Here is a 16,827-nt window from a genome sequence, read left to right on the forward strand (position 1 = left end):
TCTTTATGGATTTATTAAGAGTAGTATTTCGATTTGGTATTTGTTTTATTTAACCAACTGTGTTTGTTTACACATTAATCATGTTGTGAGTCATGTAAAAAAAAAAAATTGAACTTTTACACTTGTATATCACTGAAGGTGTTTATGAAGTGATATATGAGGGAGTGTATTATTGTGTTAGTTCTGTTTCTGTTTTGTTTCGATACAAATATCACCAGATTGCCTTTGCTGGATGATTGGGATTTCTCCCTAAGGATTAGCTGTCAAACTCCCTGACCCTGTGACTCTGTGATGAGGTCGACAGTGTGATAGGAGAGTATAAACCCATTTGAAAAAATGGTTTCAACAGAATGTGTTGTTTTCTTTGACATTTGTCTTAGAAACGTCGGTGATCGGGAGCTCCTGGCGGTGAAGTTGGCATTAGAGAAGTGAAGACACTGGCTGGAAGGCACCACGGACCTGTTTCTCATCCTCACCAACCATCGGAACCTGGAGTGCAATACGGATAACGGGGCAGCTGAACCTGCGCCAAGCAAGGTGCGCCCTTTTCTTTACTGGATTAAACTTCACCCTGTTAATCTCTCCAAGTTCAAAGAACATCAAAGCTTTCTCCATGATTCGGGAAAGGTTTTTTCCTGAATGCGCCGATCATACCATTATTGCCCCCATGCTATGGGACATAGACGTGAACAAACGCCAGGCGCTGGAGAGGGAACCTGCGCCTGCTACCTGTCCTCCGGATCACACATACTCCCCCACGGAGGTAAGGGATCGGCTATTGACCTGGGTGCACACATCCCTTGCCGCTGGACACCCAGGTATCACCCCACCACTCAATCCATCTCTGTTAAGTACTGGTGGCCCACCTTGGCGCAGGACGTTGCCCGCTACGTAAACTCCTGTTCTGTATGTGCTCAAACCAAGTCTCCCCGGCACGCTCCAGCAGGAAACTCCTTCCCCTCTTCGTGCCTCAGTGGCCTTTGTCTCATCTGTCTATAGAGTTTGTTACTGAATTTCACCTGTTTGATGGTTTCACCGCTGTTATGGTTGTTGTGGACAAATTCTCAAAATCTTGCCATTTTATCCCTCTCTCTGGTCTCCCTACCACTCTCCAGGTTGCTGAGGCATTGTTCCAGCAGGTCTTCCAGCACTATGGCCTTCTGGAGGACATCATCTCCGACTGTGGTCCCCAATTGACGTTGAGTCTATGGAAAGCCGCACAAGCTGCGAGTAACGGTAAGTCTCACATCCGGGTACCGGCCTTAGTCCAACGGGCAGGTAGAGAGGACAAGCCAGGAGCTGGGGAGGTTCCTGAGCTGTCACTGTCAGGACCGGCAGAGGGAGTGGGCCCGGTTTCTTCCCTGGGCGGAATAAGCCCAGAACTCACTTTGTCACTCCTCCACCGGCTTGTCTCCCTTCCAGTGTGTCCTGAGGTACCAGCCGGCCCTGACACCATGAACCCCAAGCCAGATCGAAGCCCCTGCTGGCACGCAAATTAGGTTTGGGACGCTGCTCATGTGAGGATCCAACGACTAACCGCGTCTGCCATCAGGAGGAGCAGGCGGACCACCACACAGGTCTCATTCTCAGCAACCAATACAATGTAAAAGAAAATAGCAATCGATACAAAATGCAACATTTATGAAAAACTCTTACATTCCTAAGCGACTAGATCCACAATCAACACCCTAAACTGCCCGAGTGACACCAGAACATCTAAATGTAATGAGTTCTGCAAATTGTTCCAGCAGTGTTAACATTAAAACTAAAATTGGATTTACCTAATTCGGTGGAGACCAGAAGAACCTTAAGATTTAACGGGAGCGATTTGACAACAACCAATGAAAGTACAGGGCACCATATTCAAAAGAACAGAAATCTCATAATTAAAATTCCTCAAACATACATGTATCTTATATCGTTTTCAAGGTAGTCTTGTTGTTAATCCCACCACAGTGTCTGATTTCAAATAGGATTTACGGGGAAAGCACCACAAACGATTATGTTAGGTCACCACCAACTCACAGAAATACACAGCTAATTTTACCAGCCAAAGAGAGAGAGAAAAAGCACAAATAGAGATAAAATTCATCACTAACCTTTGATAATCTTCATCGGATGACACTCATATGACTTCATGTTACACAATACATGCATGTTTTGTTTGATAAAGTTCATATTTATATCAGAAAATCTGAGTTTACATTGGTGCTTTACACTACTTTTTCACTAGTTCCAAAAACATCCAGTGATTTTGCATAGCCACATCGATTCAACAGAAATACTCATCATAAATGTAGATGATAATACAAGTTATGTGTCACTTTCTGAACATAGTTCTTTTGTGTTTTCCTTGTTTTAGTGTTGGTCAGGATGTGAGCTGGGTGGGCATTCTATGTTGGATGTCTAGTTTGTCTGTTTCTGTGTTTGGCCTGATATGGTTCTCAATCAGAGGCAGGTGTTAGTCGTTGTCTCTGATTGGGAACCATATTTAGGAAGCCTGTTTTGTCATTGTGGTTTGTGGGTGATTGTCTATGTTAGTTGCTTGTGTCAGCACAATTCTTCTGATAGCTTCACGGTCGTTATTTATTTATTGTTTTTGTACAGTTTACTTCGTGTTTTTGTCATCTATTAAATGATGCATTCACACCTGATTCCCTGGTGCCCCAAGGGCAGTTTGGGACTCGGGTGTTAAATTAATTAATTGAGGATTGCAGTTGTTTTGATTGATTGTAATGGTTAATTTGTTGAAATTGTAGTATTGTAATTGTACCTTGTAGTAGTTTTTAAAATTATTATTCTTGTTTTATTTGAAATGTTCATTTTCTTCGTTATTTGTACTCAGTGCTTTGTACTTCAGGGAGAAAATAACTTATTTTTTGTTTGTTTGTAACACGCCCTGTTAAGAACTCTTTTTATTTATTTAAATATTTTTTATAATAATTGACTTTCAATGTATTGAGGCGGCAGCACACACAGTATTTGTGTGTAACAGTGATAACACCAAGTAAAACTGAAATGATAACTTAAAAACACAAAATATAAATATTCATTAACAAACGTATAGCTTATTAGACACATTCATAACTCTTTATGATATATCTATACACATGTAAATTAACAATATTCAACCACAAATTTGAACTCTTAAGTATATAATGAATGTGTGTAAACATACCATAAAAATTACAATCATTTCAATTGGCAGAGTAAACATTCATGTAAAATGAACTTAGAAAAACATCAGCCACCTTTTGCATTCCCTAAGAAGATGCAGACACTAGAGGTGCTAAATCAAGTTAACACTCTATCCCCTGCCAACTGAACAATTTTAGACAAGAGAAATGACCAAAAAAAACAGTGGGTAATTTGAGATATGCTTGGGACCAGAGAGTTTCTAGCATCCACAAATGATACCTTGGTCTCAACTGAGCTCCCATGAATAAATAAATACTACCACACCCTGCCATGTATTTACTGACATTACCCTATAAAACCTTGTATTACACCATACTACCCTGTATTATGCCATACCACCCTGTATTACCCCACACTAGCCTTTATTACCCCACACTAGCCTGTGTTATGGTCAATGGCGCCGAAGAAGATGGCTGAGGAGATTGTGTTATTGTGTATGTTTTTTCACGTTATTTGTAACTTATTTTGTTATAATGTTTCTGACACCTTGTCTCATGGCCGAAAAGAGCTTCTTGATTTCAGGGCAGCAATTACTCACCCCGTACTGGAGGAATTCTTCCTCTTCAATGAGTCGGATGGGAAGGATTTACTCCAGACACCCGACAAGGCCCTCATCCCCGTCATTCACAGGAGGAAAAGATGAAAAGATGAAAAGATGAAATAGATGACATACAAGTACGTATATCCTACCAAAGAGACACTAAAAACTGAAATATGTTATGTTTCACCGAGTCATGGCTGAACAATGACATGATTAACATAAGGCTGGCGGGTTTTAAGCTTATTTGGCAGGATAGAACAGAGGCCTCTGGTAAGACAAGGGGAGGAGGCATATGCATATTTGTAAACAACAGGGGGTGCACAAAATCTAAGTAAGTCTCGAGGTTTTGCTCGCCCGAGGTAGAGTATTTCATGATAAGCTGTAGAACACACTATTTCCCAAAATAGTTTATATTTTTGGTAGCTGTCCACAGCAAACCGATGCTGGCACTAAGACAGCACTCAATGAGTTGTATACGGCCATAAGCAAACAGGAAAAGGCTCAATCCATAGGCGACGCTCCTAGTGGCTGGGGACTTTAATGCAAGAAAACTCAAATCAGTTTTACCTCATTTCTATCAGCATGTTAAATGTGCAACCAGAGGGAAAAAAACTCTGGACCACCTTTACTCCACACATAGAGACGCGTACAAAGCTGACCATAATGCTATCCTCCTGATTCCTGCTTACAAGCAAAAACTAAAGCAAGAAGCCCCAGTGACTCTGTCAATAAGAAAGTGGTAAGATGAAGCAGATGATAAGCTATAGGACTGTTTTGCTAGTACAGACTGGAATATGTTCCGGGATTCTTCCGATGGGATTGAGGAATACACCACATCAGTCACTGGCTTCATCAATAAGTGTATCGATGACTTCATCCCCACAGTGACCGTACGTACATACCTCAATCAGAAGCCATGGATTACAGGCAACATCAGCACTGAGCTAAAGGGTAGAGCTGCCGCTTTCAAGGAGCGGGACTCTAACCCGGAAGCTTTTAACAAATCCTGCTATGCTGTCAGACGAACCATCAAACAGGCAAAGCATCAATACAGGACTAAGATTGAATCGTACTATACAACGGCTCCGACGCTCGTTGGATATGACAGGACTTGCAAACCATTACAGACTACAAAGGGAAGCACAACCACAAGCTGCCCGGTGACACGAACCTACCAGACGAGGTAAATCACTTCTATGCTCGCTTCGAGTCAAGTAACACTGAAGCATGCATGAGAGCACCAGCCGTTCTGGATGACTGTGTGATCACGCTCTCCATAGCCGATGTGAGAAAGACCTTTAAACAGGTCAGCATTCACAAGGCCCGCAGGGCCAGACAGATTACCAGGACGTGCATTCCGAGCATGCGCTGACCAACTGGCAAATGTCTTCACTGACATTTTCAACCTGTCCCTGACCAAGTCTGTAATACCAACATATTTCAAGCAGATCACCATTGTCCCTGTGCACACAAACCCTAAGGTAACCTGCCTAAATGACTACCGACCCGTAGCACTCACGTCTGTAGCTATGAAGTGCTTTGAAAGGCTGGTCACGGCTCACATCAACACCATTATCCCAAAAACCCTAGACTCACTCCAATTTGCATACCGCCCCAACAGATCCACAGATGATGCAATCTCTATTGCACTCAACACTGCCCTTTCCCACAAGGACAAAAGGAACACCTATATGATAGTGCTATTCATTGACTACAGCTCAGCGTTCAAGCTAATCACTAAACTAAGGACCCTGGGACTAAACACCTCCCTCTGCAACTGGATCCTGGACTTCCTGACGGGCCACCCCCAGGTGGTGAGGGTAGGGAACAACACATCCGCTACGCTGATCCTCAACACAGGGGCCCCTCAGGGGTGCATACTCATCCCCTCCTGTACTCCCTGTTCACTCATGACTGGATGGCTATATGCACGACTCCAACACCATCATCAAGTATGCGGATGACGCAACAGTGGTAGGCCTGATCACCGACAACGATGAGACAGCCTATAGGGAGGAGGTCAGAGACCTTGTTGTGTGGTGCCAGGACAACAACCCCTCCCTCAACGTGATCAAGACAAAGGAGATGATTGGGGCTGTAGTGGAACAGGTTGAGACCTTCAAGTTCCTTGGTGTCCACATCACAAACAAACTATCATTGTCCAAACACACTAAGACAGTCATGAAGAGGGCACGCAAAGCCTATTTCCCCTCAGGAGACTGAAAAGATTTGTCATGGGTCCTCAGATCTTCAAAAGTTTCTACAGCTGCACCATCAAGAGCATCCTGGTTGCATCACTGCCTGGTATATGGCAACTGCTCTGCCTCCGACCGCAAGGCACTACAGGGAGTAGTGCATATGGCCCAGTACATCACTTGGGCCAAGTTCCTGCCATCCAGGACCTCTGTGTCAGGCGCTGTTACAGGAAGGCCCTAAAATGTGTCAAAGACTCCAGACACTCTAGTCATAGACTGTTCTCTCTGCTACCGCATGGCAAGTGGAACCGGAGCGCCAAGTCGAGATCCAAGAGACTTCTTAACAGCTTCTTACCCCCAAGCCATAAGACTCCTGAACAGCTAATCAAAGGGCCACACAGACACCTCTCGCTGCTGCTACTCTCTATTAATAATCTATGCATAGTCACTTTAACTCTACCTACATGTACATATTACCCCAATTACCTCAACTAACCGGTGCCCCCGCACATTGACTCTGTACCGGTACCCCCTGTATATATCCTCGCTTGTTATTTTACTGCTGCTGTTTAATAATTTGTTACTTTCATTTTCTATTTTCTATTTTCTATTTTTACTTAACACTTATTTTATTTTATCTTTTTATCTTAACTTCTTTAAGCATTGTTGGTTAAGGGCTTGTAAGTAAGCGTTTCACTGTAAGGTGAAAACCTGTTGTTTTCGGCGCATGTGACAAATATAATTTGATTTATTACACCATACCACCTTGTTTTACTCCATACTAGCCTGTATTTCAGTGTATTACCCCACACCACTCTGTATTATCCCACACTACCCTAATATTGCCCAATATTACCCCATACAACACTGTAATCAAATCAAAATCAAATCAAATTTATTTATATAGCCCTTCGTACATCAGCTGATATCTCAAAGTGCTGTACAGAAACCCAGCCTAAAACCCCAAACAGCAAGCAATGCAGGTGTAGAAGCACGGTGGCTAGGAAAAACTCCCTAGAAAGGCAAAAACCTAGGAAGAAACCTAGAGAGGAACCAGGCTATGTGGGGTGACCAGTCCTCTTCTGGCTGTGCCGGGTGGAGATTATAACAGAACATGGCCAAGATGTTCAAATGTTCATCATAAATGACCAGCATGGTCGAATAATAATAAGGCAGAACAGTTGAAACTGGAGCAGCAGCACGGTCAGGTGGACTGGGGACAGCAAGGAGTCATCATGTCAGGTAGTCCTGGGGCATGGTCATAGGGCTCAGGTTCTCCGAGAGAGAGAAAAAAAGAGAGAATTAGAGAATTAGAGAACGCACACTGAGATTCACACAGGACACCGAATAGGACAGGAGAAGTACTCCAGACATAACAAACTGACCCTAGCCCCCCGACACATAAACTACTGCAGCATAAATACTGGAGGCTGAGACAGGAGGGGTCAGGAGACACTGTGGCCCCATCCGAGGACACCCCAGATAGGGCCAAACAGGAAGGATATAACCCCACCCACTTTGCCAAAGCACAGCCCCCACACCACTAGAGGGATATCTTCAACCACCAACTTACCATCCTGAGACAAGGCTGAGTATAGCCCACAAAGATCTCCGCCATGGCACAACCCAAGGGGGGGCGCCAACCCAGACAAGATGACCACATCAGTGAATCAACCCACTCAGGTGACGCACCCCCTCCAGGGACGGCATGAGAGAGCCCCAGTAAGCCAGAGGCAGAGAATCCCAGTGGAAAGAGGGTAACCGGCCAGGCAGAGACAGTAAGGGCGGTTCGTTGCTCCAGAGCCTTTCCGTCCACCTTCCCACTCCTGGGCCAGACTACACTCAATCATATGACCCACTGAAGAGATGAGTCTTCAGTAAAGACTTAAAGGTTGAGACCGAGTTTGCGTCTCTGACATGGGTAGGCAGACCATTCCATAAAAATTGAGCTCTATAGGAGAAAGCCCTGCCTCCAGCTGTTTGCTTAGAAATTCTAGGGACAATTAGGAGGCCGGGTCTTGTGACCGCGTCTTGTGACCGTAGCGTACGTGTAGGTATCTACGGCAGGACCAAATCAGAGAGATAGGTAGGAGCAAGCCCATGTAATGCTTTGTAGGTTAGCAGTAAAACCTTGAAATCAGCCCTTGCTTTGACAGGAAGCCAGTGTAGGGAGGCTAGCACTGGAGTAATATGATCACATCTTTTGGTTCTAGTCAGGATTCTAGCAGCCGTATTTAGCACTAACTGAAGTTTATTTAGTGCTTTATCCGGGTAGCCGGAAAGTAGAGCATTGTACTACCCCATATTACTCCATAGCACCCTGTATTACCTCATTCTAATCTGTAATTCCCCATACTACCCTGTATTACCCATTTACCTTGTATTACTCCATACTACATCATTAATTCAATTTAGACTTACAAATGACCAAACCCGGTCTCAGGCTTGGATAACACTTCGGTCTCCACATAGTTGGGTAAAGCTGCTTGAAATTTTATTTGGGCCCTTAATGTGGAACAATTTACAGAGCTCCCTGAAATGAGATGTTCTGGTTTCCCTTGGTCGGTTCAGAGTATTGATCGGAGACCTTTATGTTGATAAATGTGTCTGTTTTGTAAATATGTTTTGTAATTTTGTATATTGCATATGTTTGTATTTATATAAAAGAGACAACTGTCAATAAATAAATATGTATAAACAATACTCCGTTCTACTCAATACTTTCCTGTAATAGCCCATATATATATATATATATATATATATATATATATATATATATATATATATATATATATATATATATACACTGTAACTGTGAAAGAAAATACCAATAAAAATAGTTAAATATATATATATATATATATATATATATGGTATTTTCTTTCACAGTTACAGTAAACAATGCTTGAAATACAGTACATTGCAGATGTGGTTTTATACATTTGAAATACCATAGCAACAAGGTTTTTGAATTAGGTAGGAATGTATATGCCCATACGAAAATATAAAATACTTAAGTAATACTTTTATAACAAAACATACTTTAGAAACAACAAAGTACACAAAAAAACATGACTAGTCTTCAAAACAAATAGAAAAATTATGATAGGACAGGCTAATATTAAACACTCACAGGTAGATCAATTAAATACAAAGTTTAGGTAGGCAGTTTACTGTAAAGTAGAGGGAAATTGCAGTAGGTAAAGAAACGTTGCCACATTTGGTAGAATTTGTCAGAAGAATCCTGTAGTGTATATTTTATCTTCTCCAATTTAATAAATTGTAAGACATCTTTAATCCACACAAAATGAGAGAGAGATTTCCACAGAAGTAAAATCAACCTTCTTGCCAACAAACTCACAAAGGCTACAAAGTCAGATATGTATTTTGGTAGTGTTATAGTATCAGGTATTATCCCAAATAATGATGTTATGGCAGTAGGAGCAAAAGGCACTTGTAATACTTTAGATATGGTATCAAAGATGGCAGACAAATAGTTATGTAGAGAAGAGCAGGACCAAAACACATGTATTAATGAAGCAGGAGCTTGCCAACACCTGTCCCAAACAGGATCAATGCACATTAAATATATTTGATTATATCATCATTTATAATTCTAATTCTAATTAATTTATAATGTTGTTTAGGATGTTGTGGAGGTGTGTGTGATGTTAATGTGTTTTAGAGCTGTGTGTGATGCTAGTAACAATGTTTTAGAAGTGTGTGCGATGTTAGTATGTTTCAGGTGTGTGATGTTAGAAATTATGTTTTAGAACTGTATGTGATTCTAGTAGTGATGTTTTAGAGCTGTACCATGTCAGTAATGGTGAAAGCATACCGTGCCGACCAATGCTGGTGTCTGTCTATCACCTCTGACCAAAAAACATTGGCCCGCATTTCATATTAATTTCCCTGTGGCAACCCACTGCTAATTATTGTTGGTGCGGTCTGCTTTCCCCTTAAAGATGTTTTGCACGGAGACGCTTAAGCAGGCAACACTCCTCTGCGCAGTGCATCATCAGTTTTTTCATTCAGATGTGTCAAACTGATATTTTCCCCTGTTCTTTATCTCTATTGTTGTGGAAATATTCAGTTTGAGGCTTTTGATGTTGCTTCCTGTCAGTATGACTTAACTTCCTGAGAGAGCTGCAAACCTACCACGGAAATTAAATGTGTGAGAGAGAGAAAGAGACAGAGGGAAAGAGAGAGAGGGAGAGAGGGCAATGGAGAGAGAGAGAGAGTGAGGTGAGAGGTTAGATACTTGGCTTGCCTGCACTCAGATAAGAGTTAACTGAGATCTGCCAGCATCCACACATTACAGACATTACAGAAAGAGAGGTGTCAGCTGGTGTTCTGAGCTTGGTTAGGAGGCTGAAAGTCGACTCTATTGAGAGGATAGTGTTAGCAGTATAGTAGTGTGGAGTGGTCCACAGCCATGGAACAGGAAAAATTAGCCGTGTACCACGGAGCCATCAGCAGAGAGGAGGGGGAGATGAGGCTGTGGACAGCAGGACGGGACGGCAGCTACCTGATACGCAACAGTGAGAGTCTAGCTGGGCTCTACTGCCTCTGTGTGCTGTGAGTATCTTACGCACACATTGGTGGAAAAAGTACTCAATTGTCACACTTGAGTAAAATAAAAGGCACCTGAATAGAAATTGACTCAACAAAAAGTAGTTACCCCATTAAAATAATACTTGAGTAAATGTGTAAAAGTATTTGGTTTTAAATATAATTAAGTACAGTGGTGAGAAAAGTACTACTTGAGTACTTGAGTAAAAGTAAAAAGTAAAAATGCTATATTCCTTTAATATTAAGCAAAACTGATTTTCTTGTTTTTTTTCTCCAAAAAATAAACAGCTGCAAAGGAATGAATTTAACACCAGAGTCCTAAAACTGCCTTGGCGGCAGGTGCCGCCTTGATTCCCTGACCAATTTAGCAGTTTATTCCAACAATGGGGGGCACTAAAACTAAAGGAGGATTTACCTAAATTGGTCGAGACCAGAAGTTAACCAACCCTGCAAGCGGGTTTAGTAACTCATTCTTAAATACTAGCAAGTTAGGTCAGTTGGAAGCTTGTGTAGTAGAGCTTTGTAACAAAAAGGGAGTAATGAAGTGATCTATAGGACTTCAATGAGGACCAGCCAAATACTTTTTGGTGTCAGGGAAAATGTATGGGTCAGGGAAAATGTATGGAGTAAAAAGTACATATTTTCTTTCAGAATATAGTTAAGTAAAAGTAGTAAAACATATAAATAGTACAGTGCAGATACAGTGCCTTCGGAAAGTATTCATACCCCTTGAATTCAAAATGGATAAAACAAATAATTGTATCTCACTCATTTACACACAATACCCCATAATGACAAAGTGAAAACTTGTGATTCCCACGGGGGACCAGTATGGAAATGTATGCACTCACTACTGTAGGTCGTTCTGGATAAGAGTGTCTGGTAAAGGTCTCTAAGAGCCTACCACACCTTGATTGTGCAACATTTGCCCATTATTCTCTTCAAAATTCTTCAAGCTCTTTCAAGTTAGTTGATCATTGCTAGACAACATTTTCAGTTCTTGCTATAGATTTTCAAGCAGATGTAAGTCAAAACTGTAACTCAGCCTCTCAGGAAGATTCACAGTCTTCTTGGTAAACAACTCCAGTGTAGATTTGGCCTTGTGTTTTAGATTATTGTCCTGATGAAAGGTGAATTCATCTCCCAGTGTCTGGTGGAAAGCAAACTGGAAGGCAGTTTGCTTCCATTCTGTTTTTTTTATCCTAAAAATCTCCTCAGTCCTTAACAAGCATACCTATAACATGATGCAGTCACCACTATGCATGAAAATATGGAGAGTGGTATGCAGTAATGTCTTGTTTTTGATTGGCCTCAAACAAAATACTTTGTATTCAGGACAAAAAGTGAATTGCTTTGCCACATTTTTTTTGTGATATTACTTTATTGCCTTGTTTGCAAATAGGATGCAGGTTTTGGAATATTTTTTATTCTGTACAGGCTTCATTCTTTTCACTCTGGCAAATAGGTTAGTATTGTGGATAGGGCTGTGGTGGTCACAACATTTTGTCAGTCGGTGATTGTCAAGCAAATAACTGTCAATCTCACAGTAATTGACCATTAATTAACACTTTTAGCATCTCCTGGCTTCCACACAAGCCACTGATGCAGACCTTTGGAACATCTACATTTTAAAAAGTCTAATAAATCCATGTAATATAGCCTACACCTTCACAATAAATCCATTATTTATTTTAGACAGGTCTAAAGAAGCATGATATGAAGAACATGTAGTCTATTTCAGAAGAACAGAATAGCATACTCTGAGTTGTCCTTATGTTAGGTCCTGATTTAGCTATGTCAAATGGCTGTGGGCAACACTAGTTCATTTAGCAGACAAGATTATCTTAGCATGACATGGCATTATTTTATACTATGAAGAATACAATTGAACAATGCTGAATAAAATAGAAATGATATTTTCTCCAAATTATTTGAAGGAGTGTACACATGCTGTATTGAGTGGTTAACAAAGAAATGGGTACTCCTATATGCTTAATGTAGAGTTATTAATGTAACTTTAGTTGTTCTACAAATGTTGGGCTAATATGTTTTGATTTTTAATACATTGAAAGGCTGCATTGTAAAAAAAATATTTATTTCACCTTTATTTAACCAGGTAGGTTAGTTGAAAACAAGTTCTCATTTGCAACTGCGACCTAGCCAAGATAAAGCATAGCAATTCGACACATAAAACAACATAGAGTTACACATGGAATAAACAAAACACAGTCAATAATATAGTAGAGCAAAAGAAAACAAAAAGTTATACACAGTGAGTGCAAATGAGATAAGATAAGGGAGTTAAGGCAATAAATAGGCCAAGGTGGCGAAGTAATTACAATATAGCAATTATACACTGGAATGGTAGATGTGCAGAAGATGAATGATGTGACTCTAATGATGATTTGAAAAAAGGCATTTTGAAAGGCAAAATTTTGAAAGGCAAAATTTTGAAAGGCATGAGCTCTGCTTTGTTTTTTTTGCACAGACTGTACACACGACATCAGTCGTTTGACAAGCACTTGATAATGCCTAGAATTTTACAGTGGCAATTTGTGTGGCAATAATGTACCCTAAAAATAATCCAGGACTTTTGCGGCAAGAGGCCATTAGGCACGTCTCCCTGGGTGCTGCACGCTCCATCATGTGATTGTGTATATTTCACGTGCTACAAGTGAAGACAGACACATCGGGGACACAACTGCACCTGTCCTTATGCAATTCCAAGATGCATATTGAAGATATTGGAAGAACTGTCCACATTTACTTTTCGTCAGCCAACAATATTAGTAGGCCTAATGAACAGCAAGATCACTAACCTATGTCAATCTACTATCCCCCATAGTACAAAAGTCGGACCTATTCTATTCTGCGGAAGAAATTAATATGTGCATTTTTATGTGCATTAATATGTGCATTTTTATGTTGACAATTATCTTCCCCAAACTTGAAATTCACACGCTGCTTATGTATACCAGTTAGGCTCTACACCCCTTGTAAAGCAGATTAATATGCCTAATTTTATTTGGCTACTTTAGTTGTGAGACAAACCTTATTAAAACATATAGGCTGCCGATGGGGTAGGCTACATGAGGTGTGAGACTATGATTCGAAAAAGTTGCAAAAAAACGGCATTGTTTCTTATGCTGGGCATCATTCACAAGTGATAATATATCATTCATAGGCTAGTATTGTCCACCATCCGACTATTCTTGATTTAATCTTGTCTTTACATATACTAAATAATATATGTGTGAAATTAGTTTTGATTTAGAATAGACTATTATCATGCACCTGTATCAGAACACTATGTACTTAAATAGTGAATGGAAGACGCTTTTCCCTGTGGTTTATTTTCATGCCAGCCATGTAGGCTATACTCCTGTTGAAAATATATGCAATGTGCTTAATATTAGGAAAGTTGAGAAATATATAGAGTAGGCTTAGCCTATAGAAAGCTGATCCTCCTATTTTTTGTGGAGGCCATCACTCTTGTTTTCTTGAGCAATTGCATAGCCTATTGAAATGTTGCATAACATGAAGTGTTTGATTTGATTTTTGAACACATTTGCATTGCTGTCAGAGTTATTAGAGGGACAATAGAGTGAAGAGTACCAGGCAGTTAGTAAGTTTGGTAGGCTACTAATGACGATCAACAGCTTCAGAGCTTAGAGAAGCTTAATTACCATGACTAAACTGTCACGTGGAATTTGACTGCCTTTCATGACTCGTGACTGCCAGTGTGGCGGTAATATGGTTACCGCAACAGCCCTAATTGTGGAGTAACAACAATGTTGTTGATCCATCCTCAGTTTTCTCCTATCACAGCCATTAAACTCTGTAACTGTTTTAAAGTCACCATTGGCCTCATGGTGAAATCCCTGAGCGGCTTCCTTCCTCTCCGGCAACTGAGTTAGGAAGGATGCTTGTATCTGTGTAGTGTCTGGGTGTATTGATATACCATCCAAAGTTTAATTAATAACTTTGCCATGCTCAAAGGGATATTCAATGGCTGTTTTTTATTTCTACCCATCTACCAATAGGTGCCCTTGGAAAACATTGGAAAACCTGCCTGGTCTTTATGGTTGAATTTGAAATTCACTGCTCGACTGAGGGACATTACATATCATTGTATGTGTGGGGGTACAGAGATTAGCTAGTCATTCAAAAATCATGTTAAACACTAGTATTGCACACAGAGGGAATCAATGCAACTTTATGTGACTTGTTAAGGGCATTTTAATCCTGAACATATTTAAGCTTGCCATAACAAAGGGGTTGAATACTTATTGACTGAAGACATTTCAGCTTTTCATTTTCAATTCATTTGTAAAAGCATAATTCCACTTTGACGTTGTGGGGTGTTGTGTGTAGGCCAGTGACAAAATCTCAATTTAATATATTTTAAATTCAGGCTGTGTGACACAACAAAATGTGGAAAAAGTAAATGGGTGTGATTACTTTCGGGAAGGCTCTGTACCCCAAAAATCTACTTAACTAGTATTTTTACTTAAGTATTTACTTACTGTGTGGGTGTGTGTGCAGGTATAAAGGCTATGTGTACACATATAGGCTGTCCCTGGATGGTGGAGGCTCCTGGACAGCAGAGGTAAGACACCAGACCTCCTGTCTCTCTCTTTTTTGCTCTTTCTCACCCTCTCTATCTTTCTCAAGCTCTCGCCACCACACTAACTGATGTTATTCCTGATTCCTCCTGTCTCTTTATCTCCCCATCTCCCTTTCTCTCCCCCTCTTTCTTTCTTCCTCACCCTCTCTGTCTCTCTCTTCTAGACTACTCCCGGTGTGGAGAAACGATACTTTCGGAAAATGAAGAACTTGATAACAGCTTTCCAGAAACCAGGCCAAGGCATTGCTACACCTCTCCTCTACCCCGTAACCATGCAGAGTCACACGCACCCTGTCACCACAGAGAATCATACACAGCCTGGCAACATGAAAGCACACCCTAGCAGCCCGCCACCAACTCACACCACTGAGAATCATTACCAACAGTAGACAACAGCTTAGAGACACAGAGGGAGACAGACTACGCTAGAGACAGACATTCTTGATGTGGGCCTGTATTCTTATGTTGTCATTGTGCCAGTCATTAATTTGAAAATAGCATTTGGTTTCAGTATCAAAACTTCAATGTGATCCTTTAAATCTCTTTACATCTGTAGTATCGATGTTCTATATTGGTGTTTAAAATGTGTTTGTAAGACAGTATTGTTGCTATATTTGATTACAACTCAACTACATAGTTTCATGTCAGCCGATAAATAGTATGCTTTATTTTTAAAGTAAAATCATTTCTAACTGACAAATGAAAATGTGTTACCAATGCTAATAAATGCCATTGGTTAATATGTACGTTTCTGTAAAGTTTATCTATCTCACACATGCATGGCACCTCATCATGGACAATCATCTGACCCTAACCCTAACCTCATCAGGGGCCACATCATCTCCAGTAAAGACTAAGGCCTTAATTAATTCAGATCAAGCTTTAATAACCCGCATTGACCGACATCCACATTGTGCATGTTTTTGGCGGTATGAGCTGTCAAATAGGTGGATGGGTCTTGTGTGTCCCCACCAGGTTAGGAATTCAACGGGTCGAGAGAAAGTGCAGTGCATGTTTTCATCTTAATTTGGATGGAGGGATTTATTGTCTATCAGTTTAATCGAGGAGTATTTTTTATTTATTTTACCTTTATTTAACTAGGCAAGTCAGTTAAGAACAAATTCTTATTTTCAATGACAGCCTAGGAACAGTGGGTTAACTGCCTTGTTCAGGGGCAGAACAACAGATTTTTACCTTGTCAGCTCAGGGATTCAATCTTGCAACCTTTCAGTTACTAGTCTAACTCTCTAACCACTAGGCTACCTGCTGCCCCAGTAGACAATTGAACATCAGGCAATCCTGTGTTTGAATTTGTAACACAGCTGCATGGGATTTGTCGGATTATAAATCTGGTGTGGTTTCATTGCATCCAATTGCTGTGTTTGTGATAGCGTAATGCAAGGAGCGGCTTGTGGATTTGACAGCTCTAATGCAGTTCACAGACAACTCCAAAACAACTACTATGTGGGTGTCGGCTAGGATCTGTTTGAATCTAGCTCTAACTATAACCCTATATCTCTGTAGTGACTGGATGGAAAATTACTGAGAATAATCACAGACAATATTGCCACTCCTATTTTCCATATCTTCAATCTAAACCTACTAGAAAGTGTTATGCTACCCAAGAATAGGAAAGCCCCCTTTACTGGCTCAAATAGCCAACCAATCAGCCTGTTATCAACCCTCAGTAAACT

The 16,827-nt window shown here is 40.7% G+C and overlaps 1 protein-coding gene across 1 annotated transcript; it reads left to right on the plus strand.

Moving 5' to 3' along the window:
• The first annotated feature begins 10,112 nt into the window (after positions 1-10,112).
• Positions 10,113-15,875, plus strand: LOC109896836 (SH2 domain-containing protein 1A). Its single transcript, XM_020491221.2, has 3 exons — positions 10,113-10,512; positions 15,052-15,115; positions 15,298-15,875. Exons 1-3 carry the CDS (start codon positions 10,370-10,372, stop codon positions 15,520-15,522), a joined length of 432 nt encoding a protein of 143 aa, XP_020346810.1. The 5' UTR covers positions 10,113-10,369; the 3' UTR covers positions 15,523-15,875.
• Positions 15,876-16,827: the final 952 nt, after the last annotated feature.

The sequence above is a fragment of the Oncorhynchus kisutch genome, linkage group LG9 (assembly GCF_002021735.2).
Source record: "Oncorhynchus kisutch isolate 150728-3 linkage group LG9, Okis_V2, whole genome shotgun sequence".
In the NCBI taxonomy this organism is placed as follows: domain Eukaryota; kingdom Metazoa; phylum Chordata; class Actinopteri; order Salmoniformes; family Salmonidae; genus Oncorhynchus; species Oncorhynchus kisutch.

Bases quoted from the DNA above. Each gene is read 5' to 3' on its own strand.
- LOC109896836 (XM_020491221.2), top strand. From the start codon at position 10,370: ATGGAACAGGAAAAATTAGCCGTGTACCACGGAGCCATCAGCAGAGAG. The intron at 10,513-15,051 runs GTGAGTATCTTA...GTGTGTGTGCAG, and splicing joins CTCTACTGCCTCTGTGTGCT to GTATAAAGGCTATGTGTACA. The intron at 15,116-15,297 runs GTAAGACACCAG...TCTCTCTTCTAG, and splicing joins GAGGCTCCTGGACAGCAGAG to ACTACTCCCGGTGTGGAGAA.